Source organism: Pteronotus mesoamericanus, unplaced genomic scaffold (genome assembly GCF_021234165.1).
Source record: "Pteronotus mesoamericanus isolate MK-2021 breed Mesoamerican mustached bat unplaced genomic scaffold, CSHL_Meso_final contig_90, whole genome shotgun sequence".
In the NCBI taxonomy this organism is placed as follows: Eukaryota; Metazoa; Chordata; class Mammalia; order Chiroptera; family Mormoopidae; genus Pteronotus; species Pteronotus mesoamericanus.
Window position 1 is genome coordinate 1104491 of NW_026555277.1, and position 27185 is coordinate 1131675.

General features: G+C 44.2%; 1 protein-coding gene across 1 annotated transcript in view; it reads left to right on the forward strand.

Moving 5' to 3' along the window:
• The window catches only part of DNER (delta/notch like EGF repeat containing), a 250741-nt gene that overhangs the window by 212688 nt on the left and 10868 nt on the right, over nt 1-27185 (forward strand). The window contains exons 9-11 of the mRNA XM_054585576.1: nt 4926-5048; nt 15633-15746; nt 25907-26038. Coding sequence (XP_054441551.1) covers nt 4926-5048; nt 15633-15746; nt 25907-26038 — 369 coding nt within the window. The remainder of the gene's footprint in view (nt 1-4925; nt 5049-15632; nt 15747-25906; nt 26039-27185) is intronic.

Below are 27185 nucleotides of genomic sequence, written 5' to 3' on the forward strand. Positions count from 1 at the left end.
AAGCCCCAGTATGATTATATTTGGAGAAAGAGACCTTATAGAGGTAATTACAATTCAATGAGGTCACGAGGATGGTATTCTAATCCAGTACGACTGGTGTTATGTAACCATATGAACCGTCAAGGAGGTGTGCCCCACAGAGAAAAGCTGTGTGGGGTCACAGTAAGAAGGCGGCCATCTGCAAGCCAAGGAGAGGCCCCAGGAGAAACCAAGCCTGCTGACACCTTGATCTACAACTTCCCTCCTCCAGAACTGTGGGAAAATAAATTTCTGTTGTTTAAGCCCCTCAGTCTGTACTATTTTGATATGGTGGTCCTAGCAAACTAATATACTAGGTCATGTGTTTTGGGGGACAACCTGGGAAAGTAGAAAGAATACACAGGGTCAACTGTGTGGTCTTGAGCAAGTTTCTTCACCTCTCTGACTCTTAATTCCTCATGTATAAATTGGGATTAGTCATGTGCATCATTTTGGGTTGTCATGGAAATTAAACAAGTTAACAACCACAAAGAGCCTGATAGAAGCAGCTGCCACTAACTTGCTACTAGACTCTAAAGTCCTTGCAGATGAAGACACTGCCATTTAGCTTCGTACCCATGGTACCTGGAAGCTCCACAGACATCATGGGTGCATCTTAAATGAGCGTTGATTCAATCAATGACATTTCGGTTACTGATTCAACCACTGTTATTCGAGCATCTTTTCTGTACCAGATTCTGTGGGTACAGCTGTGAGCGCTGCAATTATGGCCTCTATCTTCAAGCCTCTATTCTAGCAGAGGAGGAGAATCATAATCAGGTAAAGAACGAAGTTAGAAATATGATTTCAGACAGTTCTGTGTGTTATGATGGAAATCTATTGAGTGTCTTGATGAGTAACTGGTGGGAGGAGCTACTTTGGATGGTATTGTCAGAAAATTATCTGAAGATGTGATATCTGTTTTATTTTGTTTACAGGTTCAGGTGTGCTTTATTGGTGACTTAAATTCCTCTGTTGCTCTTATGAAAAGAATTTCCACAATGGTGAACGAGTCTTGGTACAGTCTTCTCTTGATGTACCCAGTAGCTATACTCTAGGAAAACGCAGCACATCTTAAAAGCTGTACTGTACCTGTAGATGTGGAAATTTATCAACAGGGTTTCCACCGATATGGATGTCCGACGGGACCATCCACAGTTGTGAGGACACCAGGACATTATTTGTTGTGCAGGAGAATTCTAGATGTTGCATGATGTTTAATATCTCTGGCCCACACCAACTAATTCGTATGTTGAAGTAGTAAGCCCCAGTATGACTATATTTGGAGAAAGAGACCTTATAGAGGTAATTATAATTCAATGAGGTCACGAGGATGGTATTCTAATCCAGTACGACTGGTGTTATGTAACCATATGAACCGTCAAGGAGGTGTGCCCCACAGAGAAAAGCTGTGTGGGGTCACAGTAAGACCCCAATAGAACTCCAATAGAAATCTTCAATCGTTGCAATAATCAGTCCCCCAGTCTCCAAGGCACCCTCAAAAGAGCAGTAGAGCTCCAACTGAGAGCCATGGTTTTAAAGGTTGCCTGTGACCTCCCAGTCTTGTCATCCACTTGTCATTCTCACTCTCCATGACCTTTGACATTGTGAACCAGCCCTCTGAGGTTTCCTTTCTTCAACTTTCCTCCATCTCTACAGAGTGTCCTGATCTGGCTTCTTGTTCTCCACCTGCCTGGCCATGAAGATCTGACTTTGGTTCCTTCTTTTTTCCTCTCCGCGTTTTGTTTTGTTTTTTTGGATGAAACTTTACCACTTCTAGGCAACTCCCCAGATGCTGTTTCTGTGCCATTAAAGTCCATTTTTTTCTCCAGCTGCACCTGGACCTTCCCTAAGCAAGCCCCAAGTTAAACATGTCCAACTGGTCAGCTTCCTTGAAAAGCTATTATTTCTTTGGCCATCCCCGTTTGGGTGACGGCAGCACCATTCACTCACTCAGCTGAAGCAGGGCAGCCATCTGGACCGCTCCTTCTCACTCCCACATCCAGTTGGCTGCTGGGTCTGGTCAATTCCAAAGAAGCGATTGAAGCTGGATAGTCAGGAGCAAGCCATGCACAGGTCAGGGCGGTGGTGATGAAGTTCGACGCCCTGGGAGGGCCACTCTATCCCCACGCCTCTGATCTTTATTTTTTAAAAATTCCTTGGGCCAGGTTAATTTTGCTAGACACTGGGCATATTGCCCTGAGCTAATTTGTTTGTCCAGATTAATTACCAGCAGGGGTGGCAGTCTGATTTTCACAGAATCCTTCTCTTTTGGAAGGATGGCCTTTTTAGTCAAACAGTCCAATTTAGGGTTTTTTGGCACAAAGTGGAAAGGGTGCCTTGACATTTCCATAAAGACATTTAAATGTTACCATCTCTGAAGAAACAGTTTTAGAATATGAAACCTTTATCTCCCCCCTCCCCAGCAAGGAAGGGAAACATCACCAGCTTAATTTTCTCTGTAAAATAGTTTCTTCCTTTGCTTTGCATGTTGCTAGTAGGAAAAAAGATAACAATACTGTTTTCAAAAACAAAACCGCTTATGGATGATTCCATGAAATTTTCTTCTGATTTTTGGCCATGTAAATAACACCTCAATCCAGAGACCAAAATGCTTACAGGGTTATAAGTGATCCTTCCAAGTTGGTTTTTAAAAGATCTGCTAGGAGAGACATACAGTTGAAAAGATGTTGCTTGGGATTGTTTCGTACGTGGAGAAGCCAGAAGCACACATAATAAAATCATATAACATGAACTCTACTCTGTTAACAAATTTTAAGTTTACAGCACACTATTGTTAACTATTTGCACGTTAACAATAGGCAGAGCTCTAGGACATCTTCATTCTGCATAAATGAAACTATTAGACATTTGTATTATATTATACCATTTATAAAAATCAACTCAAAATGGATTAAAAACTTAAAACATATGAGTCCCAAAACTATAAAACTCCTAGAAGAAAACATAGGGAAGACCTTCATGACATTGGTCTTGGCAATGATCTCTTGGATATGTCACCAAAAGCACAAGCAACAGAAGCAATAGTAGATAAAAAGGGCTATATCACACTAACAAGCTTCTGTGCAGCAAAGGAAGCAATCAGCAGAGTAAAAAGGCAACCTGTGGAATGGGAGAAAACGTTTGCAAACCATATATTTGATAAGGGGTTAATATCCAAAACTCTTGTAAAAAGAAAGATTTTCTGTTGACTCTAGATCAGGAGTCACCCAACTTGTTCTGTGTAAGGGGCAGACAGGGAAGATTTCGGCCTTTGCAAGCCATGCATATGGTCTCTGTCGCAACTGATCACTCTGCCATCGTTGTCTGAAAGCGCCATAGACAGTACGGGAGTGGAGGGGCATGGCTGTACCCCAATAAATATGTGAATGCAAAAATAGACTGGGTTGGATTTGGCCAGTGGGCCATAGTTTGGTGAGCCCTGACAAGGTCACCCCCCGCCCGGCTCTATTAACATTTTCGCTGGATAGTTTTTGTTGTGGGGGCTGTCCTGGGCACAGGAGGGTGTTTAGCTGCGTCCTTACACTAGATGCCAGTAGCAACTCTAGTTGTGACAATTAAAAATGTATCCCCAAACTGCCAAAGTCTTCTGAGGGACAAAATTGCTGTTAGTTGAGTAACTCTGATCGAGATGAAGAAAACAGTCTGACGAAGAGTAATAGGAAATATTTCCCTAAAACTACAAAAAGAACAGGGTAGAAGAATTGAGAAGCATGGTGTATTTGTCTTAGGTAGGTCAAGGTCTCCTCAAAGGAGTCATTATCACCTCCTAAATTTGGAAAGCACTTCAACAAACGACTGAAATGGCAAATGCTAGAAAAGTGCTCTGTTAGTAATGCCAATATGCGCTTAACCCACTTTTGTGATAGGCACAAGAAACAAAACAGCTCTACACGTTAGCAGGTCCTCAGGGGGCTGTCTGAGTCTGAGGGCTGGCCAGGTAGGAGTGGGAAAGCTGGAAAAAAGCTCAATGTTCTAGTTCCCACTTGGGCAAGGGTTTATTTTTCCTGCTTATCTGGATTCAGAACCAACACAGGCAGGGTGATTTTTGAAAGCGCTCACATGTTTCCCATTGTTTGGACAGGGCCAGACAGAAATGGTCCAGTTTCATTGCAAATTGGCAGTAACACATGTTTTTGAAAGTTAAAAACAGCCTAACATTCATGAGTGAATCTCAAAGAACGTTGTCCTCTTGGCCTTTGGAACAAACACCTGTTTTGCAATTGGGAGGGTAGGAACCATATTTACTTCAGAAATTGCTAGGTTTCTTTCTCTTTCTTGCTATGATTCTATTTTAACAATTAAAAAATTTGAGCACAATTAAAAATATTATAATACAGATATTCCTAACTTTAAGTGAACAAACAGAGATAGCCCACACTTCCTCAGGAATTTTAGTGAAACCCGTTTAGCTGAGTTTCTTTCCTGACTTGAAAACCCTAGAAAATGCATCGATCCCTTTTCTCCTTTAATAGAGTTCTCTTTAGTTAGAGATACCATTTTTCGAATTGATCGGAGGAAGAATGCGGTCCACATCCTTGAGAGCAGCTGGAAGTCCTGCCGCTGTCACTGTGCCCCGTGGCCACGGCAGACACCCTCATGTACCCGTGGGCCCGGGCCCCCAGGACCACTGACCACAGCCTCGTGAGGGGACCTCTGGTGGATACATGGAAAACTCTTTTTTCCTTGGAATCCTGAAGGGAAGTGCCCTTCACAGCCTGCCCAGAAATCTACATCTCAATTCTACCCCAAGAGGCCCAGCTCCGGAATCCCACCTGTCGGAGCCGCCCCTTCCAGGGAGCCCCCGCCGGCCCTCCCTGCCGGCTGGTCCAGCGTGGGTGGACATGGGACGCGCCTGACAGCAGTCCTTCCTCTCTGTCCCTCAGGCTACCACGGCCTTTACTGTGAGGAGGAGTACGACGAGTGCCTGTCCGCCCCGTGCCTGAACGCGGCCACCTGCAGGGACCTGGTTAATGGCTACGAGTGCCTCTGCCTGGCCGACTACAAAGGTGAGTGGCGCTGGGGCCTTCTTGTGCCGCAGTGGCTGTACCTGGCAGCACACGTCTCTCAGCTTGAATGTATACCCCTCTAATCGGAGCATGAAATCGTTTTGCATAAAAATCAAATACTGGCTGTGGGATGATTTAGGGGGTCGAGGGGACCAACATGCACATCTCGGGTTTCCTCTTGATGAGCTGAAAAATCCCCCTCCCGTCCTTTTCTTCTCCTGTCCTCACTCTCTTCTCTTTTGAAGGTGCAAAAGGCCAAGGATAAAGAATGCTAGTCAGTGGACTGTCAGGCGCAGATCAGGGACAAGGCTGTGGAAACAGCAGGAGAGGGAAGCATGGGGGTAGCTTAGTGCTTTGCTGGGCAAACACAGGAGGATGCTGTGCTTTTTGGTGGTGGAGGCAGGTGGGATCTCACACATTCGTATATAAGTGAATTCTCATTAAGTATATGAGTGTATATAAGTATATAGTTCTCATTCGTGTATAAGTGAATTCTTATAAGAGAAAATGATTCAGTTGGGAGGGAAATCCTCACTCTAACCCTTTGAGCTGGCGGGTAATGATATTGCTCATGAGCCCGGACAGCATGGTCCTCAGAGCCTGGGCATCGGCCTCCCCAGTGGGCTCGGGCCGCAGTTAGTGGGTGGTGCGTCTTCCCCGGAGCCCAGACACCCTCAGACAACACTGCGCCAGGAGAGTCTGTTTATCAGCAGCTGCCCACATTTCTCTGAGCCACAGGCTCAGGGCTGGGTTTAGATTTTTGTAATGCTTTTGTGGGCTCTATTTATAACCACTTCACTTATTCTGTTGCTCTCTGCTCTGCTTCCTTGATTGATACCATCCATCTGCCTGGTGACCTTGTATAGCAGCCGCTGTCGCTTGTCTTTGGATGGACCCACCTTTGTTTTTGGTGAGCCTCAAGGGTTTGTAGGCCCCAGGGATGAACTTGATTGAGCCCCTGGATGGAAGGGCTGAAGCGGGGCCAAGTCTTTGCTGTGTGTTTGGCAGATCTGATGCTTTTTTGGCCTGCGATGCCCATTCAGCGCCAAACCCCACCGACTTCCACGGGGGCTGACGTGCTGGGTTCATGCACATGGCTTCTGAGATCTAGGTCTGTCAGAGCATCAGGAACTAGGGAGTCAGTCAATTCCGGGAAGAAGAATAAGGGAGCAATGAATCAGGAGAGCTCGGCAGCTCACCCCAGTCATGTCGCTGGCTTCCCGACGAGCCTGGATAAGTCTCTTCAACTGGCCGGTCTTTATCTTGCCTCCGTAAAGTAAGGGAAGGGATGCTTACTGAGATTTTGAGATTCTTTAATGACAAAATTAGTAGTGGCGGATCACTCCAAAAGTTTAAAATTCAATAATTCTTTAGTTTATGGTAGAATTTATGATAGAATTTTATAAAGCAAATTTCATCTTCCTAAGTGACAAAGTCATTAATTGGGTGTATTCTGACTATGCCCCCAACTTCCCTGTTTTTGAGGCGTTGCTCATGCTATCAGGACCAAGAAGTAAAAAACACAAATGCCTAGGGTGACTCATCAGTGTCTCCACAAATTTATAGACTGTGACCCTAGACCCTTCCACTTCTTCCATTTTTCTCAATGGGTGTTCCCAAATTTTTCCACTTCCCCTAAAGCGCCATATTACATCGCTCACTCTTAGACTCTAACTGGTTTCACTTCCATCTTCATGGCATAAAAGAGAGGTTGTCATTTGTAAACATTGTCAAATTTATTTAATTTTTCACATTCTATGGTCATGGCTCTCAAACTGATGCTCCCATCCTTGCCTGCCGGTGGGCCTGTTCGCAGATCGCTGGTTCTCTCCTGGAGTTTCTGACTCAGTGTGTCTGGGGTGGGGAGCAAGAATTTGTGTTTCTGGTAAGTTCTTAGGTGTTCTTGCCATGCTGGCTGTGAACCACCCTTTGGGAGCCCCTGCCATCCACACTTCTCTGCAACCACAGCCCCTAAAACTTGGTCCTCTTCCACGTCGGACGACCCCCTGCTCCTCATCCTGCTCACGGCTGCTCCTTCCGTATGTGTTTTCAATCCTCCCTACCCCCTACTTCGACCTTTCTGTGACCTCTTTCCATCAGTTACTGACTGTGCAGGAGGTGACTCAAGGAGTCAGAGGACCCTGCAGGGGACGTCAAACACGTCCGAAGATTTGGGTTCTCAGGAAAAGGGCGCAGGTGCCGAGAACAACAGGGTTAGGGGATGTGGTTCTGAGGAGAACCGAGGACTCAATGGCCAGCTGAGCCCCAAGGACCCCTCGGCTTATGGAGAGGCAGTGCCTGCTCTGAAGGAGCTACCTGTTACCCCATGAGGCCGAGGGCAGCGATCACACGGATGTTGGCTGTCCTCAGAGGGAATTGCACGGTGGGACCAAACGGGGCCTTCTTTTCTGTGTGGCTGGGAGAGAATGCTCTCCTGTCCACACCTGGAGAACCCCAAGAACCTGAAACGGGGAGGCCTGTCCCCTGTGCCTTAGTCATCGGGAGCCTATAGGCTGGCCCGACCAGCACTGGAGGACAATCCCCCGTGTCATCTGGCCCTGCCTGGCATTGCCATCCTCCAGCCTAGCCAGTACAGGAAGCCTGGACCAGCACCTCGAAGAGGGAAAAAAGTCTGGGAACCATAAACAAAAGTGCAACAACAAGCAACAATGCTAAACGCTCAAGAGAAGAAGTGAGAAAAGTAATGTATACTATTCAAAATTCAATTTAGATCGTCAAAAGAAAAAGGAGGAACTAATTCATGATAGAAGTAAAAGTAAGAAGAAATGGAAACCATGAGTTGAAAGACAGGAAATGCAGAGGAAAGACTCAAGAGATCTGTTTCCCTTTGAATGATAGATGCTCCCGAAGAAGAGGAACACTTGGGTATAAAACCAGAATCAACTCATTCCTAGAAGGAAAAGTCTGTGAACAGAAGAAAATTGAAGTTTTCTAACAGAATGGGCTCATTCAGTGCCAGAGGATTAATAAAGGAGATGAGGCACAATTTAGGATTTCCTGGTAGAATTTCCAAATCCAAGGGTGAAGACAATTGTTTTTATAAGATTCTTCACAAGGAGTACAGATTACATACAAAAGAAAGAGAATCAAACCGACATTGGACTGCTGTTCTCTATCTTGAAACTGAACAAGAGCAAAGAAGTGTTTCAGACTTTTCAATGAAAAGCACTGGTGGTTAAATGAACATTTATATTTCAGGGCAAAAGAATGACATATTGTGCACATTTAAGGATACAGAAAATATAACACCATGTGCCCTCTGTAAGAAAATTATTTTTAAAAGTATTCTTAGTAAAATGGAACAAAATCAGAACAAAGATAGCCAGATAGCAGGAGGTAGAGAACAAGAGGAATAGGGTTGAAGACAGTTCCTTAAGTGCAGGGAAAAATTTAAATAGATGATATTGATGTGATTGTAAATGGTAATTTAATGGTGAAGAAAAGTCTTGAGAAAATAGGTCTAATTCTGTATGAATAAGTACTGTTGCATAGTGAGTCACTAGAAGGCAGTGGGCTGAGACATCACCTTTTTACTATCTAGCAGTTTCGGTGGTCCAGGCCGAGCCTAATGGACTCCCTGCTCGGGGCCTCACTAGGTGGGAACGAGATGTTGGCTGGGCTGAGTTCTCATCTGAGGCTTGAATAGGGAAGGATCAACTTTCATGTTCCCTTACATTGTTGGCAGACTCCATATCTTGTGGCCGTGGAATCGATGGCTGCTTGCTTCTTGAAAGTCAGCAGTAATGAAAGTGGGCCTCTGCCAGTTTCCATACCTCACTTTAAGAGAGGCTTGCACATGCTGACAGCCTCACCTGATTAGGCCAGGCTCACCTAGGATGAACTCAGAGTCAACTGATTAGGACCTTAGCTGCACCTTCAAAATCTCTTTCTTAACTTTTTCAAGATGTTATTGGTTAGAAGCTCATGCTCAAGGAGAAGGTCTTACACATAGGTGTGACTTATTGGGGATTACTGGCATGTGTCTATCTACCTTTTGTAAAGGAAAAATTGAAATGATCACACTAAAGTTTCATATCATTTTAACCAAATCTACATGTTAAAGGGGATGGGTAGTGGGAAAGATCGGAAGATATACAAGTGTGTTCAAGATCTCATCCCAGTGGGCAGGTAAAGTGATTACTTAATTTCAGTATATTTGTGGAGACATTTAGGTTTAAATAAGACTGCTGAGAACAAGAAGGTAGATTCTTGCAAAGTAGCCATAAATAGAACTTGTAAACTAAGAATGATGGGGCTGTGGTGTACAAGGAGTTAAAAGAGAGGCAGAAAGGGTTGAATCATGTTCTCCAAAGCAGAGGAAGAGCAGGTGAGGGGTCAGGGGTCACAAGGTCCTGTGCCTTTCTTTCCTTGAGGAATGGGCATTCTCCCCCTTTTCGGAAGCATTTCTTCTGATCTGTATTTATACAGAAGATGTGTGTATAAACTTATGAAACTATCAGATGGGTGGGCTTCAATTCCTAACTAGTACTTATTTTTGACGTTAGAACTTAGGTAGGTGGTATATTGGGGGGAGGGTTGGGACTTTAACTTAGTTTACACGTGTATTTTTTTTTAAGTGGTGAGTTTTACTGTTTGATGTTTAAAAGTTAAATGAATGAGTTTAACTTCCTAAAAAGAATGACTATCATAGGAAGTCAGGCAAGTATAGCTCAGAACATTTTGTAAAAGGAAAGCAATGAGGGGAACTTCTCATGCCAGATGTTAAAACCTACTCAAATGCTGCAATTATTCTTACATTCCCATGTTACAGGTGCAAGAATGGACAGCTGGCCCAAACTGAGTGATGGTCCAGAATCCCTTGCCTGTAATAACAGGCATATAAAAAATGCATGACTCTTAAAGAAGACTTGCTATGAATGAGAAGGGATTTAAAAAAAATGGTGCTAGAATAAGTGGGCTGCTAAACAGAAAAAATAAATGTTCTCACACGTCTAAATAAATTCCACATGAATTAAAAAAAAGACAACTTGACCTTGTGTCCTGCTCTACATGCAGTAATCTCCCCTTTAGTCTCTCTTTTTTTTTCAGCCACGTTTCCTTAGAGTTGGCACCTCTATTTCCTTAATTTTTATCTTTTTTTGGATCTTTTTAAAAAGATTTTATTTATTTTTAGAGAGAGGGAAAGTAGGGGAGAAAGAGAGGAAGAGAAACATTGGTGTGGGAGAGAAACATCAGCTGGTTGCCTCCCTCATGCCCCGAACCAGGGACCGGGCCTGTGACCCAGGTGTGTGCCTTGACCGGGACTCAGGAATCAAACCGGCGACCGTTTGCTTTGTGGGATGACGCCCAACCACTGAGCCACACCCGTCAGGACCTCAATTTTTATCTTTTCTTAACTCTCCTCAGTTTGGGTGTTGTCCACACCATCCTGCTAAAATGGAGTCAGCAGTGACTTAGCTGGAGAGTTTTCTGTGAAACCCAGGACGCTTCTTCCTCCAGCCCCCAGCTCTGGGTTTCTGCCACTTTGCCCCATTGACCACTTGCGTCCCTGCTTTTGCTTCCACAGCTCCATCCCTGCCCCCTGGACTCCTGACCCCCAGCCCCCACCGAATACTTGTCCCCTGGAGACCATGAATGCGGTGGGTCCGCAGGTTTTCTTCTGGGCCCCTTTCTCTTGCCGCCTCCTCTTTGCTCTCATTCAGTCCTCTGACTGCGCCCACCGTCTAAAAGGCTGATCCCCACACAGACGGGATTCTTCCCTCCTGAACTCTCCCAGCATTTTCTCTGTATCTGCTAAGACAATCACAGTCAGCCTTGCAGTCGATTCTTTCTGGCTTCAGACTTCCTTCTCTCTTCCACTAAATCATATCTTAGTGAAAGGCGGTGACTATGTAGAGTTTTTCTTTTAATTCTCGGCAGCTTCTGATACGGTGGCTTGCACAAAGCGAATGCTAAGTAGCGATCTTGAATTGAAATTGCTGCTTCACATACTAATTAGAAGAAACCAGCTCGAACATTTTCCCAGTAAGTTTCCACTGTGGATCGTGAAATTCTTAGAAGCAAATACATAGAGGGATTCAGAGTAACCGCCTTTCAGATGTGCCAAAGTGCTGACACTTCCTTCAGAACCAGGTTACAGCTAGTTCACGATGGAATTATTTCGTGTTATCAAAAAGTCAAGTGACGGCCCCGTTTGTTTTGAGTTTTACTTCTAGCAGAACAAGCTAAGTGATCAACAGTATACCCATTTGGAATTTTTCGTGACAGAAGTTAGAAAAAAAAGTAACCATGTTTTAATTGTTATTGTTGAAAATAACAATAAAAAATTTAGAAAAAAGAAATTTCAAAATAGCTCATTGTTTCACAGCGGAATACAAGAGGAATAATCATCTGTATTGTTTCCACCCTTTTAAAAATAGCCACGTTTTTACAGTTATAATTGAGTATATCTACAATTGTCTGTTTTTTCTGTTTATACTTAACATTACACTACATTTGATTTACAATATTGCTAGGAAGTCTTACTAATTCTAGCTTACATGATTATGCAATGTTCTCATTACAGTATATTTATCCAGCCCTTGTTGCATCTAACGTGAGGCTATTGGAAATAATTCTTGAACGAGTATTTTTATTCCTATAATTTTCACATTTTCTGGATATGTTTTTTGGTGGAGTGGGCAGGGAATAAGAAGGGTCTCAGAAATGAGATCACTGAGTTCTGGGTTTGATCACATTATATCTAAATGTGAATTTTTAAAGTCTACAGAAATTTATAATTGAAAAGACGAGAATTTTGTTGTTGTTGGCTAGAATTATTTCCTCTGTGTAATCAGGGAATAAGAAGTTCTGGATGTTGTGGGTACATAGCGCCTCTCATGGAATGGGACAGATGCAAAAATGGGTAAGTCAAGGTTTTTTCCCCTTTTTTGGGCTATTATTTAATCAAGAGGAGACTGAGACTGAAACACACAAGAAACAATGAAGTTAAGGTTGAGATGTCAATTGTAATTTTTGAATAATTTAGAAAAAGTTGAGTTCTGTGAGCGTAGAAAAACTAGAAAAGTGTTCATGGAGGAAATAAGTTTGAATATGAGATGACATATTAAAGAGAATAATAAGTTCAAAGGATGCTTCAAGTTAATTTTCTTTACCTGGCTTAGTTTTCCTGGAGATAAAAATAATGATTTTTGTTTTCAAAACCTTAATCATCACTAAACTGTGATGACAATGAAGATTTATAATTGGTACATGACTCTTTGAATTGTTGTTCACATTCATTCTAAAATTAACTTCTATAAACTGCCCTGTTGGAATAGAGATCTTTTTCAGAAACATTGCTTCTCTATTCCTTAATATGAAAAGTATGAATTTTTATTAGTTTTGACTGAATTACAGTTTATTTTTGCTTGAGACTAAACATAAGTTTTGTAATAGTGCGTGCCGCGTCCTTTGCCAATGGCTGATGCCTGTGTCATTCCATAGACTGAGTCTGAAGTGTGGACCAGGTTTTCCCTGACAAAATAGGGTGTTTTTGAGGCAGATTTGGAATGGCTTCCCCCTCCTCTGGCAACCCTATCTGTGTGTCAGCCAAAGTACACAGTCCGTCGCCCCTCCTGAAAGGACAGGATCCTGGGGGGATACCCATCATTCCTTCCACGCATTAAGATATGGCCTCTGCTTTAAAGGACCTCGGAGACTTGTGGGGGGATACGGCAGGAGGACAGATGAGTCATGATTTAGCACAGTGAACTCTGTAACAGCGTGAACTCAGCCCGCTCTCAATGCACAGTGGCAAAAGAATGGCCTTCTGTTTGGGGAGAGTCAGGCTCAGCTTTCCCAAGAAAGGGTGTTTGAGCTGGACTTCAACAGAGAGAATGTGCCAGGCAATGACCAGCTTGGGAAAGAGGGTGGAGGAAGGCGTCCTTGTCAGAGCACCTGGGGTGCCCAGCTCTCAGCATTGTGAGTGCCTGGGGCCTGTGGGGAACAGTGAGCTCAGGAGGGCGAGACCTGTGGCTGGAGGAGGAGGGCTGGCGAGGAGGCGGCCTCCGCAGGTCAGCGATGCTCATGCCTGTTCGCTCTCTCTATTTCAGATTTCTAGCTCGCAGTTGTCCAGCTCTAACCATCGAGCTGAGCATTATGACACCTATCTTTTATATAGGGATTAGCAACACTTAGCGTATAGAAATGTGCGTAACGAGTACTCACTGGGGACTTTGAAGGCCATCTTGCTTCATAGCCATCGTGTTTCTGGGAAGATTGGCTTTTGTCTGATCTTGCTGCCAGAAAACTCTCAATGGGTTGAAAAATGACCAAATATTCTTATCTTTTGAAAAAGAGGGATAAAATTATTGCCAAATAAAACCACGTGAAAGATTGGAATTGCTTATTATCTTGGGTGTTTTCATCAAATCTGTATTATAGGAGGCTTTTAAGGTTAAGATGTTTGAATACTTAGCCTAGATTTTGCTCTTCAGCCTGATTTGAAAAAATGTGGTAGTTTGTGTTAATGTGTTATTTATATTAATATTATACAGGTGAGATTGACTAATGTACCACTAGAAACCCAGTAAAGATCATTTTTGATTGCTTGTGGAATTTTTTTCAGCTTCAGACATCTCTGAACTTTGGCTGTGGTTGCATTTCCAGTTATAATTGAAAGCCTTTTTTTGTCACCTGATTCCCCATTGGTCAGCCTCGGGGGAACTTGTAAATACATGAATCTTTGTTTTTTTGACAAACCCCTGGGAGGAGAAAAGGTTCTTTTTCATTTCATTCTTTCAGCTGAGCTTGAACTGAAATAGAAATAGAAACTTCTGGACGAATAGTCTCTCTCACATTCTCTCTCGATCTCAGGTAAAGAACTACCAGTTTTGTGCTAATAAATAATTTACTCTTTGTTACTTCGAGCTTGTAGATAAGCATGAATATCCTGGGCTTCTTAATGATGATGAAAGTGTGACGGCTCATACAAGTCACTGGAGATGGGCAGGGAGCTGGGTCCTTGTTCCCAAGGGCCATATCCCACCAAGCCTGAGCCCACGGGATGGGTGGTGGCCGTAGGGAGAAAAAAATAAGGCAAAGATCTGAGAGGCACCTTAGAAAAACATCTGGCAGAATATTGCACATGGGTTGGATATGAGGGGCAAAGGATAAAAAGAAAGGAAAAGCCATCCATTTCTCAACTGTTTTACCAGGCTCAAGTAAGTCGTTACTGTGGAAACAAATAGGCAGTCCTCGTCCCATCTTCTCTTACATTTTCCCCTCTTTCTTTAACCCTACTCCTTAAGGCATTGAGGAAGAAAGGAGAGAAAAACCCCAGCAAGAGTAATTTCAGTGACCGAATGATGACTCATTGGGCGTGGCAGCCTTTTGCAACGTGTGAGCTTAATAACAAAGTAGAGAGTAAATTAAGTAAATACCATTCAGTCACCATTTGCTTTATCCTTATTTTTCGTGAAGCTGTCGGAAGGGTGAGCATGTCGTTACATAGATTATTATGCAGAATATAATGTAATTTATCTTCCTCTCTAGAGGGCGGAGAATGGGAGAATCAGCTTATCCCATGCATCTGACTCAGCGCTCCACTGAAACAACAGCAGGGACCCTACCTTGGGAAAAGTGTTGCATTTTTAGTTTTTTTTTTTTATAAAAGTATAAAATAATGCTTACTCATTGTAAAATAGTCCCAATAATACAGAAATACATAATGTGAAAGTCAAAGGTAATTTATTTCCCTCTCAGTCCCACTTCAGGCATTTGCATGTGGACAAACACACGTAGACCTTTTTAAATATCAATGGAAAACATTATTTCCACTATGATTTTTTTAATGCCTCTCTTTGGTTAAAGGGGTGCTCAGCTACATAGAACTTTGTATGTTTGCGTGGCCAATCTGAGCTCACTTTAAGCAAACTATGTGGCAGGCATGGACTCCTGTTCAGGTGACCTAGCACCTTTTCCTCAGTTTCCTCCTCTGGAAACTGCGGAATGAGAGTATTTGTCTCACAGTGTTGTTGTGAGGATCAAATTAGATGGGAAGCACAGCTCGAGGTCTGGAATGGAGCTACTAGGTCTCTGCCCACAGAGCACCAAGCGGCTCCGCCTCCCTCCCGCAGTTCTCCGAAGAGCTGAGGCTCATTTAAACACCTGAACCCAAACCTTCCCCTTCAGGATGGATGCTGTTCATCAATTACGTCACTACCTTACGAAAGCTGCCTGGCTGTTTTCTGTTTCTTTGGGGGCTTAGAAAGCATTGTCCCTGATAAATTAGATCTTTCAAGCTTTTAACTTTTCTGTTCCCCAGGCTTTGGGACATGTGGTCAGAGAAAGTACAGACGGAAGACTTATGGTACGGCCTGTGAGCAGCGATTGAATATGTTACTTTCTCATGAAGTATTTCATTACAATGATCTAAAGTCAAGACAGGGCAGGTGCTCACACACACACGCATGCACCGACACATGCACACGGAGACACATGCCCACACACCCCACCAGGAACGTGTGGCCACACCACTAGGCGAGGGTCAGACACTTTGCTCAAAGCCACGGGAGCTGGAGGTGCCTGAACGAGTCTCCCCTTTTGTGTCTCTCTCCGCAGGGATACACTGTGAATTGTACAAGGACCCCTGCGCTAACGTCAGCTGTCTGAACGGAGGCACCTGCGACAGCGAAGGCCTGAACGGCACGTGCGTCTGCCCACCGGGGTTTACAGGCAAGTGACCCAGGAACTGAGCTTTCCAATTGATCACAAAACCCCTGAGATGGCCGCTGTTAAAAAAGCCCAGGAACCGCTCTGCAACATGCAGGCGGGCGGTGCTGAGATGAAGGTCTGTTTGCACACAGTCCACGCCTTGTCATTAGACAAGGCTCTTCGGAGCCTGGCATTGGGAGGTGGGTGCCCTGAGACGCCCCCCGCCCCCCGCCCCGTGCGCCACGGTTTCCGAGCGGTTGCGCTGAACCATGAGAAATGAGCCATTACGCTAACACCTGGAAGGCATGCGTTCGTGGAAGGAGGGGGAGGAAGGATCACGCATCCTCTGTAGCAGTTGCATTCAGCCACCACATTTATTTTTTGTTGACAGTTAGAGAAGTGACGAGATTTTTGAAAAATGGAAAGCGGTGGTGGTGGAGGTGAGAAGTACCAGGGGACACTCCGGGGTGCGGGCTGATTGCGAGTAAGAGGACGGACGCTGCAGGTGTGGGGAGAGACAGTGGTCCCAGGGGAAAGCCGGTGGGAGGACAAGGACAGGTTCCGAAAGGGCCTCGGCGGCCACTGAGCCGTGAGTAGGAAGGGTCGTTTCTGATGCGGGGATCGACCCGAACCCAGGCTCCTTCTAAATCACTCTTTCCGGGTGTCTGGGAGCTCATGAATCCCTGGAAACAGAGGTGAAATGTTGTGTGTATGTGTAGCTGCCGAGGGGGGGCTCTCAAATTGTCATCAGGTTTGCAGAAGGAGCCATGGACCACTGGGGTAGGGGAAGGTTCCACCCTTTTTTTTTTTGCCAGCAGAACCCAGGGGTCCTGAAATGTAGAGTGTAGGGCGCACCTCTGTTTTCAGGCTTTGCTCAGCCTGCAAAAGCACCAGAATCCCTCTGGGTTGCCAGTTGCAAAAGGTTGACCTGTAAGGAGCCGTGGAAGCAGATGGGTGTTTAGGCTGCAGGAAACATGTTGTCATTGGCTGGAGAGCAACGTGCATGCTCACCCCTCCCCTGCTAAGCCACTGTGGCCACCTCCCAAGCCCTGGAGAATGTCCCAGCGCCTGGTCCCCAGTCCATCCATAGGGAGTCTCATGTGAGCTTCTGGGGAAGATGCCAGCAGTCAGGATGTGGGAGAAGCAACTTCTGATCGCGTTCGTATTTATCTGTGTCACATCCTGTGTTTTCCTTTCGGGCTTTCCTGGGACTGGGGATGGGGTCACTCTGGAAAATCATTCGCAGATGGTTTTGTTTTGCTGACTGGCTTATAAACACAGAGGCAGCTATACTTATCAATGGATGCAAAAGTAATATTGGAGAAGCATCCTATTTTTTCCAGATATTTTTATCCCACAAATAATAAAAAGCATGGAAGAAAAATTAGAAAATATTGTGCTACAGGAAAAAACTCCACTACTTAAAACTGCATTACTAGGAGCTGGAAGATGACCATTGGTAACATCTTGATACAATATGCACATGTATTTGAACATAAAAGGAATCATACTGCTCGTACTATATTGTAACCTCCTTCTCACTTAAAAATATGTGTATCATAGAACTGTGTTTCCACATTAAGAAATACGCTTCTGTTTTGTCATCTTTACTGGTTGCTCTTTAGTTCATTGTATGAAATGTGATGCTTGTTTTGTTTAACCTATCATCAATTCAGCCTTTGGGGAGAGAACGTTTTTGAGAACTTTTTCCTATTATAAACAACTTCGCAATGAATATTCTTTTATGTACATCTTGTGTACTTATCTGGCTATTTCCTTGAGCTAATTTCCCAGGGATGGAATCATGGGGGCCAGGAGAATGCTTATGCATATTGCTCCCCAGGAAAAACCATTGCAACAACACGCATTCCTACCAAGAATGCACAGCATCTGTTTCTTCGTCTTCAGACAAGTACTGAGGATTGTCATTCTGGTGGCCAAAAATGCATTTAAGTGTTGTTTGAATTTGTAGGTCTTTGATTACTAGTGAGGGTGAATCCTTTTAAACTATGTTTATGGTCATTTGTGTTCTTCTCTCATGAACTTCCTATTCATGTTAATCTTCATTCTTGACTTGAAATAGCCCTTCATAACAAGTATATTACATTTTATCTGTCATAGGTCACAAATATTCTTCCACTGTCATTTGTTTTTTAAATGTATATGAAGTGTTTGTTTTGTTGTTCATATATCATATTTAAATTGATATAATTAACTCTTGTCTTTTTTGTTTTTTTCTTGTTTTATGCCAGATTCTATGTATCAAGATTTTTTATAAATATTCTTCCATATTATTTCAATAACATGAGTTAATTTTGTGCATGCAAATGTTTAATCCATTTGAAATGTATCTTGGCATCTTATGGGAAATAAAAGGCAATCTCTTCTCTAGAATATTTAGCAAACTTCCAACTACCTACTCAGCATTCACTCTTGGGTGTCTGTCAAAGACACTCAAACTTACAGATTTTCTTCTCCTTCTGTTAGGTATTTGCTAGCTCATTACATGGTATTACTGCTGCCTCAAGTTGCTCTGAACAGGAACTGGGAAATCAGTTGTTATCCTCTTCTTCCCTTTCCCCGCATCCAGCTCCCAAGGAGCCCTAAACCCTCCTTGGCAGACCCTCCCGATTCTTCCTGGAGACGACACAGGCTGCCTTCACCCGCCGCCTGCACAAGGTCAGCCCTTCCGCGCTCCTGCCCCGCTTCATCCCTAATACATTCTTTCCTCTGGAGAGCCATTATAGGATGAAAATCTAATGTCGTCGCTCCCTGCTTAAAGATTGCCTATTGGCACTTCATTGTTTTTAAGAAAAAGGTCAAAGTTCTTAACTCGATCGTCAAGACCTAAGAGGTCTGGGCCCACCCAGTCTTGCCAGTTTCGTACTGGGACCCCCTACCTGCTTGATTCCTGAACACCCCGTGTCAGGCTCTTCTTGGTAATGTTCTTCCCTTCTGCCTCCTGCCTCCAGGCCCCTCTGCTCCCCCCACCCCCTCCCCCCACCCCTAGGCATTTCTTCTTGCTACTTATCCTGATCACAGGGAACTGGAGGGCGTTTCCACTGGAGTAGGTTCAAAAATCACACCGGTTGGTGTTTGAGAACAACAAATGTCTATTTCTGTTCACCTCTGATAATCTTTCAAATTGTAGGGAACCATAGGATGGGTTCCTAAGGTTGTTTGGAGAGTCATGCTGCTAATGCATTTTACGGAACACTGGTCCCCTGAGATGCGTCATGGAAAAAGCATCCGTGGCCAAATAAGTTTGGGTTGTGGTGCGTGCCGTTTGGAATTTCATAAGAGATGTCTGCATGCTAAGGCTCTGAGAAGTCTTACAGTGAAGAATCTTATTTTCCTGTGTTTAGTCTCCAGATATGTTTAATTATAGAACCGTATTCTCCCTTAAAAAAGAATCTATTGTACTCTGAGAATTAGTATTCCATGGGAGAGGCTGATAACAATATTATCTACCAGCACAGAGGAGCAATGGGGCCTCTGCTCTATGCACTTCTACCTCAGAAACAATTGCTCTTTCTTTATACCTGAGGTGTAGCAGAACCTGCTCTTGGCCAGCTGCGAAGTGCTCACAGCCCTCTCATGGACTGAGCGGAGTGAACTGGGCAAATCATTACTCTACAAGGTCTGTCCGGAAAAAGTCCAGCCATAGTTACTATAATGAGAATGGTGTGCGCGACATTGATGTAACCTGGTGGCCAAGGAGAACGACTGGAGTGCACACTCGTGAACAATGACAGCTTCACTGTACCAGTCAGTGGAAGTGGTAGATGCCTTTGAGTGAACATGTGAACTCTGTGGCCATTGCATTCAAAATGACTGAGTGAGTAGAACAATGAACCTGCATCAAAGTTTGTGTTAAGCTTGAACATTCCTCTGTGGAAACTGTTTGGGTGATGCAGAAGGCCGCAGTGATGGACAACTGGTGATTGGCAGCTTCATCCTGACAATGAGCCCACTCATGTGTCACCCCCTGTGCAGAGTTTTTTGCAGAAACATCAAATCACCCAGGTGACTCAGCCCCGCTCCAGCCCTGATTTGGTGCCCTGTGACTTCTGGCTTTTCCCAAAAGTAAAATTACTTTTGAAAGGGTCAAGATTTCAGATTATCGATGAGATTCAGGAAAATATGACAGGGCAGCTGGTGGTGATTGGGAGGATTGTGTGAGGTCCCAAGGTGCCTCCTTTGAAGGGGACTGAGGTGTCATTGTCCTACGTACAGTGTTCCTTGTATCTTCCATAAATGTCTCTATTTTTTGTATTACATGGTTGGATACCTTCTGGACAAACCTTATATAATTAGATACTCAATCCAATGCCACCTTTATCTTATGAGACTGGCTTTTTCAGTTTGAGTTTATATTGCCCTTCTATTCCTAGCATCTTTAGATGGGACCTTGTATTACTGATTTTCCTCATTTCTAATATATATATATTTTTTGTGCTGTAAATTATCCCCTCAATACCTCCTTGGCTGTGTCCCACAAATTTTAAGTTGTATTTTCAGTTTTATTTAATTCAGTGTTTTTGTTTATTTGTTTTTAGGTTCCTTTAGATCTTTTTCTTTGATCCATGGATTATCTGTAAGTGTGGTATATGGTTGGGCCCCCGCCCCCGCCCCTTTTGGCATTTCTCTAGTCCAGAATGTAGGAGGAAAAGAAACCTCAGGTGTTCCCCATCATGCCCCTCGGGGCCTGAGGTTCCCAGCCAGTGTGACTCCTCTTCACCCCTCAGAGCCTTCTCCTGTTTGTTTTATGTGTAACATCCAAGGTTTGTGCTTGTACGTAGTGAGAGGAATAGGGAAAATATTCTGTCTTTTTGGAAGCAGTATTCTATCTTTTTTCCATCATTCTAGCTGTTTTTAGAATTTTTCCTTCACTGCTGGCTTTTGGCAAATCGATTATGATGTGTCTTAATGTGATTTTGTTGGTGTTTATTCTGCATGGGGTTTGTTGCACTTCTGGGATCTGGTTTTATAGTTTTCACCAAATTTGGAAAATTTTTAGCCACTATTCCACCAAATATTATTTTATGCGCCTTCCTCCTGTCCTGGGACGCTTATTACATCTGTATTAGACTATGAGATATTGCACAACAGGTCACTGAGTTTCTGTTCAGCTTCACAATGTTTTTTTTTCCTGCCTTCACTTTGTCTAGCTTCTACTGCTCGGTTTTCAAGTTTATTGATCTTTTCCTCTGCTGCACCTAATCTATTAATATCAGTCTGTATTATTTTGTTTTTAATTTTATATTGTATTTTTTATATCTAGAAATTCCATTCAGTTCTATTTTATATTGTCCTTTCTACCCTTATTTTTTTCGTGTTTTCCTTTACATTTTGAGCAAATTCCTTGTTTACGCACCGTCATCTGTTACTTCTGGATCTCCAGCTTTTGAAGTGATTTTTCTTCTGGTTGTGGATTACACATGTCTGCTTCTTTACACGTCTAATAATTTTTGTTGGATGCTGGTCATTGTTAGTTGTTGTTGAGTGATTGGATTTATTGTCTTTCTTTTCAAAGTGCTGGCCTTTTGTGTGTATGTGTGTGGCAGGTAGATAAGCTACTTGCCAACCTGAGTGATCTGTTCAAGGTTTACTTGCCTATTTTGGGGAATGAGTCTGTGGTAGCTTTTACTTAGGGCACAGTCACAGCCTATTGCTAAGGTGAATGCGCTGGCTGATCAATAAAATATCTGTGCACTCTGATTTGTGAAAGTTTGAATCCCTTCCATTCCTCTGTGAGTTCTGGGAATTGTTCATCCTTCATCTTGTTTGCTAGGCCTGCGGAGCTGCATTTACTCATGCACAATGTTCAGTGACAAACTCAAGGGGCACAGCATATTTCTGATGTTCTTTTTCTAAGAGGCTCTATCTTCTGTGGTAGCCTGCCCTAAAATTCCCAGTCATCTTGGCCCCCCAAATGCAGCTCTCTGAAGCTCAGTGAAAGCATTGTGTTCTCCGCCGGCTCCAGGCAGAAAGCCAGGCCGCTCACGGTACTCAGCTGTTTGGTTTCCCTCCTCTCAGCAGTCACGGTCACGCTCTGCCTGTTGTCCAACGTCTGAAAAAGGTTTTTTAAAAATACGTATTTCATCCGCTTGTCTAATTTTTTTATAGTGGGAGGGCAAGGCAGGTTCTAGTTTCTCCCTCAGGGTACAAAAAGTTCCAAATACTTTTTTTAGATTCATTTCATCTGGAATAAAATGCTTGTCAAGTAGGAAGGCAGAGTTAAGCCCCTAGTCCAGGGACTGGCCCGGAGCACTTACGTATTTAATACCAGGTGTTACAATTATAACAATTTTCATTGATATCATTCAGCGCGGCCTCTGTTAACCTAAGGATTTCCTAACAGCAGTGACTTTTGCTTATTTAATCTTTTTTTCATTTTAATTTTTCTAAGGGAAGCATAGAGAGTTAAACGGTACACTTGTAAATTTGCATAAATACCAAATTTGACACCTACTGTACATAATGCCTCTTAGAAAGTAGTAGATTGAAAATCAATTGAAAAGATTTAAAGTTCAGACTCTGATTGCCAGCCTTAGTCAAGTAGAAATTTCATTTTGTATTCTCTTTACAAATGTTATTCAAGCACAACAGTGATTTAAAAGTAATTGATTTTTCTCCAACCCAGATTTTTCAAAAATGTAAGCAAGGCAATGAAAAAAGTCATCTGGCTCAAGCCAGCAAAAGCATAAAGATTTATTAAGTCAATTATGAATAAAAAAGATGATATAATATATTAAGAACTTTTCTAGTAGAATAAGCTCGGATACACATTGAGCGGAGCTGGAACAGCGGGGTGTTGAAATGCATAGAACACATAATACTATTAATATGGGGAAATGTAAATGGACCCAAACTTGCCCTTCATAATTCAAAACGAATCTTCAAATACCTCGCATAAGACTGACGGCAAGAAACAAGATCTCTGGGAGGCTGAGGAGCGCAGTCCTCTTTGGGAGCCATCTGGTTGAAATATTTCTTGTGTAGCTCCACCCCCAGATTCATTCCATATTCCTACCGCCAGCATGTGACACAGTGAGGGCGTCGAGCTGAGAGCCAGCTGGGGGATACCTGATTCACCCAGGAGCACAGGAGGGTTCGTCTGCAAAATTGGCCATTGAAGTGAATCTAGAGGCACCTGAGAACCATGCATCCCTCCAGGGTTCCCCCCGAGTACATATGCCGTGGAAATAGCTGCTGCCTCCTTCCTGCCTGGCATGGAGTTAGTGTCATTAACTGACGTCATCTAATCCCCACTATGGCTCTAAGAACACGGTGGTGATGCAAGTCAGGCTGGAATAGGTTTGGGACTCTCTCAGGGTTTTAGGTATTCGATAAATGTCTGTCGAATGAGTTCATCCTGTTTTCTCCTGCTGTTCTCTCTACCTGCCAAATCCTTTCAATTCAGTGGGTCCCAGGAACAGACAAATCTAGGCGTCTCAGACTTCTCCTCACTGTATTAGAGACCTTTAGAGATTCCAAGAACCAATACGCACATTAGGGCGGCTCTGGACCCAGAATTTGGCATTTACCTCCCTGGGGAAGCTCTGAACCAGGGCAGGACTGGGCAGACTGGGTGCCCAGCTTTGGGGCTGCCTGTGGTGTAAGGAATCGGTAGGGAGAAGTTAGGTCATTTCTGTTGGTATTGTTCCAAAGACAACAGGGCATCTTAATTGAGAATATGCAGTATTCCAATTGCCAGCTAAAGAAAGCTATTGTTTAGTGAATACCTCAATTAAGCCTGTCTTCCTAAATGGTGGGAAAGTAGCACTGATGTACATATTTGTCAAGGCCTTTGATTTCATCCATTTAACATTTCTCAGTGTGGTCTTATTTATATCTCTTCAGCTGGTCTACCACGTGATGCCATTTGGAATAGCTTAGCCTCTACCCTTCTCACTTAAGAGCGATTGCCCATCAATAGAAAGTCAGCCCTTGAAATAGGTAAGAGGCAATCAATTTCACGTCTTTTCTATTGATGTAAACGATTTATATTTACTGCAGGAAACAAATTTACTTATAGACACTATTGAATTGTAGTTACCCTAGTAGGACCTAGAAGTAGTAAATGTTTTGTTTGACAGATTTTACTTTAAAAATGAAAGAATCAGATGCCAGGTATGAAAAGCGTGTGAAATGAAACAGACGTGAAATATGTTAGTGTGAGAGTCTTCCTCTAAAGTGGTCTGCGGTGACATATGGTGGTTTTATAAACGTGAGTGAAACCAATAGCAGAGAGAAAAGCACTTCAATGCTAATTAAGGAAGCCTGGAAGTAATTACCCAAGTGTACACTGAAACATTGCCTTTGAAAATGGACAAAATATTTGATTTTGCTCCTTTAGTCTAGAACTACAGCAGTGCTAGGAGAGGTTTTCTTGTTTTTTGTTTTGTTTTCATATCACCTTTTACATTTATCTAAGCAAATGGAGGCGTATTTCAAAAGACTGTTTTTTTCTTGTTTTCAAACTTTGAAGAGAGGTCGCCTCCCGAAGTATCCTCTTTCATTCAGCCTGGGATGAGACAGCTTTAAATGTCAGAAGCGTGCCCATTTTGTATCGACTCATTGCAGGGTTTTTAATTCACATGGAGATGGCTTTGTTCATGTCCCTTCCGATAACAGGCTGCTTCCTGTTCGAATCGCAGCGATACCTTCTCGTGCTCCGGTTCGTAAGTTAAAACCAGGCGCTCCCTCGGGGGACCAAGGGTGCCGCAGAACATTGGGTCTAGGCAGGGGCAAACTGCAGGTCACAGTTCTGGACGGGAACAGGCTGGAGGGGACGTGAACTTCCCCTGGGCCACCATTTCCCAGGGAAGATGCTATCCAGCCCAGACTTCACAACGGCCTCCCCTGATGGCCGGCTGCCCCTCCTCAGCCATTCCGTCGCTCTGAGGAGCGCATCCAGAAGCTTGGAAAGTGGAGGAGATCTTCATAATTGACTGACTCTAGGCACACCGCTGTGCCCTAGAAGGCTCCAGAGAAGTCACATGTCCAGACTCACATCCAGACACTTGGCTACAAAAAAATCATCCACTCAGAGTTTGCCGCTATCCGAGATGTCAGAAAATATGAAGATTCGGCTGGCTAAGTACAAAATAAAATAGAGTCCTTAATGAAATTAGGAACCCAAATTGGCTTTCCCGATAAACTTCGGAAGGCTTGTTCAGACGTAGGAATCTGCTTTAGTTAATTAGTTCAGTAGATTAAAGAAAACTCTTTTTTTTTACCAGTGCTATTTTTCTTGAGCAGTTTTATTTAATTAAAGATCCTTTGTCTGGAATTTTAGGAGAGTTCTGCACTTTATGCAAACAGCAAATTGGGCTCCGTTGCCGGACCCCAGGCTTGCATCTTTGCTTTGCCAGAGAAGTGATGGGTGAGGGAGCCGCCGGTGCAGCTAGTGGTCTTCTTACAGGTGGGGAGAGAGACTCGAGTCAAGAGGCTCCCTCCCCCGCCTGGGTTCTTCTCTCGCCCCGCAAGACAGGAATTCAAGTGAGAGACAAACACACATAGTGGAAATGAGAACATTTATGAAACACACAAGTGCAAGGCTGTAAGCAGGCACCCATAAAGTTGTTAGTGAGTTTGTCAGTAAGTTTGTTAATAAGTTTGTCCTCTACACTTGAGCTGAGGCTACAAGTGGGTACTTAACTAATCTAGGTACATTGATTATTAGGGTTCAGGGGTTATATACCTTAGCTAGCTTCCAGAGGTCCCTTCCTTCTCCCCCTTCTAAATCTTGGGAACAATGTGCAGCTACAAAGGCTTTCTTTCTCAGTTAGTAAAGGCTCTTTGTCCTAGTTCATGACATCGTTACAGAGGCCCCCTTTCCCAGCAGACGCACCCCCCCTTCCTGCTGTGTAATTCCTGCTCCTGACCCTCAGATAGTAACACTGTTGCAGAAGCGCCTTTTCTCAGCACAGGCTCAAGGCCTCGCCCCTCCTCCTGCTGCTTTGCTTGCAGTGCCCGGGACACCCGCAGCCTCATCAAACCGAGCTCAGGACTGCTGGGTTAGTTGGTGAGACCTGTCTCCTTTTGCGTCCAGCCTCCTGTATTAAGTTCTTTGTTAGATTGTCACAGCGAGGGCCCTGCCGTTATTTCCCTCCGGCCACTCATTCCCAGCTGCTACCTAACGGCCTCACCTCCATGCTCCTTCATCTCCGCAGGTGAAGAGTGCGACATCGACATAAATGAATGTGACAGTAACCCCTGCCATCACGCGGGCACCTGCCTGGACCAGCCCAATGGTTACACCTGCCACTGCCCACACGGCTGGGTGGGGGCAAACTGTGAGATCCGTAAGTACTCCCGCCTCTTGCCCACTGTCATTTAACGTGGCCCCCCCGCGCCTCCTGTTTTCAGCCACCAAGAAGGGGATGCAGACCGAGCTCCGGGTCACTCACAGCGGCAGGGCAGTGGGGCCCAGGGATCGCCCGAGTCCAGGCCTCCTGAGCCCCAGGGTGGCACGCGGGCCGCTGCCGCTGCCGCCGCCGCCTGTGCTTCCTGAGCCGGAATTCAGCCTTTGCCCTGGGACGAGGGTGTGCGGGTGTCATCCAGAGTTCAAGGCGGCTGAGAGCCAAAAGCGTGCTCAACGGAGACGCGTCGGAACCGGGGCACCAAGTGCGGTCTCTGTGTGGAAAATGTAAAAAACAAACAAACAAAAAAACCAAAAACACACCACCAAATGTAAATTCACTTTGCCTTTAGGTCTTTGAGTGTCTTCAAACGTATTAGGTTCCATCAGTTCCTTGGAGAAAGGTCCAGCGAGAATGAGCAGAAAAGAATCTGAAAAACATTTTGAGCTGCCTAGAGCTAGGTGTTCTCTAAGGAGGGACCCACAGAAGTTTGAAATGTAGCCATCGAGATTTTATACCTTAAAGAATAACGTATCTGCTAGGATTGAAGTGAAAAGGAGAACTGACGAGCGTTCTGGTTTTCCTCTGTTTTGTAAACTGCTGAAAACTGAACTTTCAAAGGTGCTTTCTTCTTAGGTAAATGAGTCAGGGCAGTCGGACGTTTCATAAAAGCTCCCTCCTGGGGCCTCTCATCTCCTCCCCTACCCATCTGCTGGTAAAGACTGCCCATCCGCTGGTGAGTTTGGGAGGGGGCAAGTACTTATGCAGGGCCCTGCCTGCCTGCCTGTCTACCTGTCAGTCTCCCGCCTGAGCAGGCCAGTCTGCTGCCTGCGGGGCGCCCCCCCCCCCCCCCCCCCCCGCTGAGTGGTTCAAGGACAGGACGCTCACTGGTCCGCACGGCCTCTGTCTGAATGGCTAGTTCTCAGTGTGTGTCGATGTGTGTGTGGAGGTGGGGGGTTGTTCAGTATTAGGAAACCTTGCTCTTCACAAGTATGGGCCACGTTCTCCAGCATCAACTTGACCAACAGTGAAGGTACCACTTAGGCTCTTATCTGCTCACTTTTTGTTCTTGCTCTTGGCTCAACGCTTG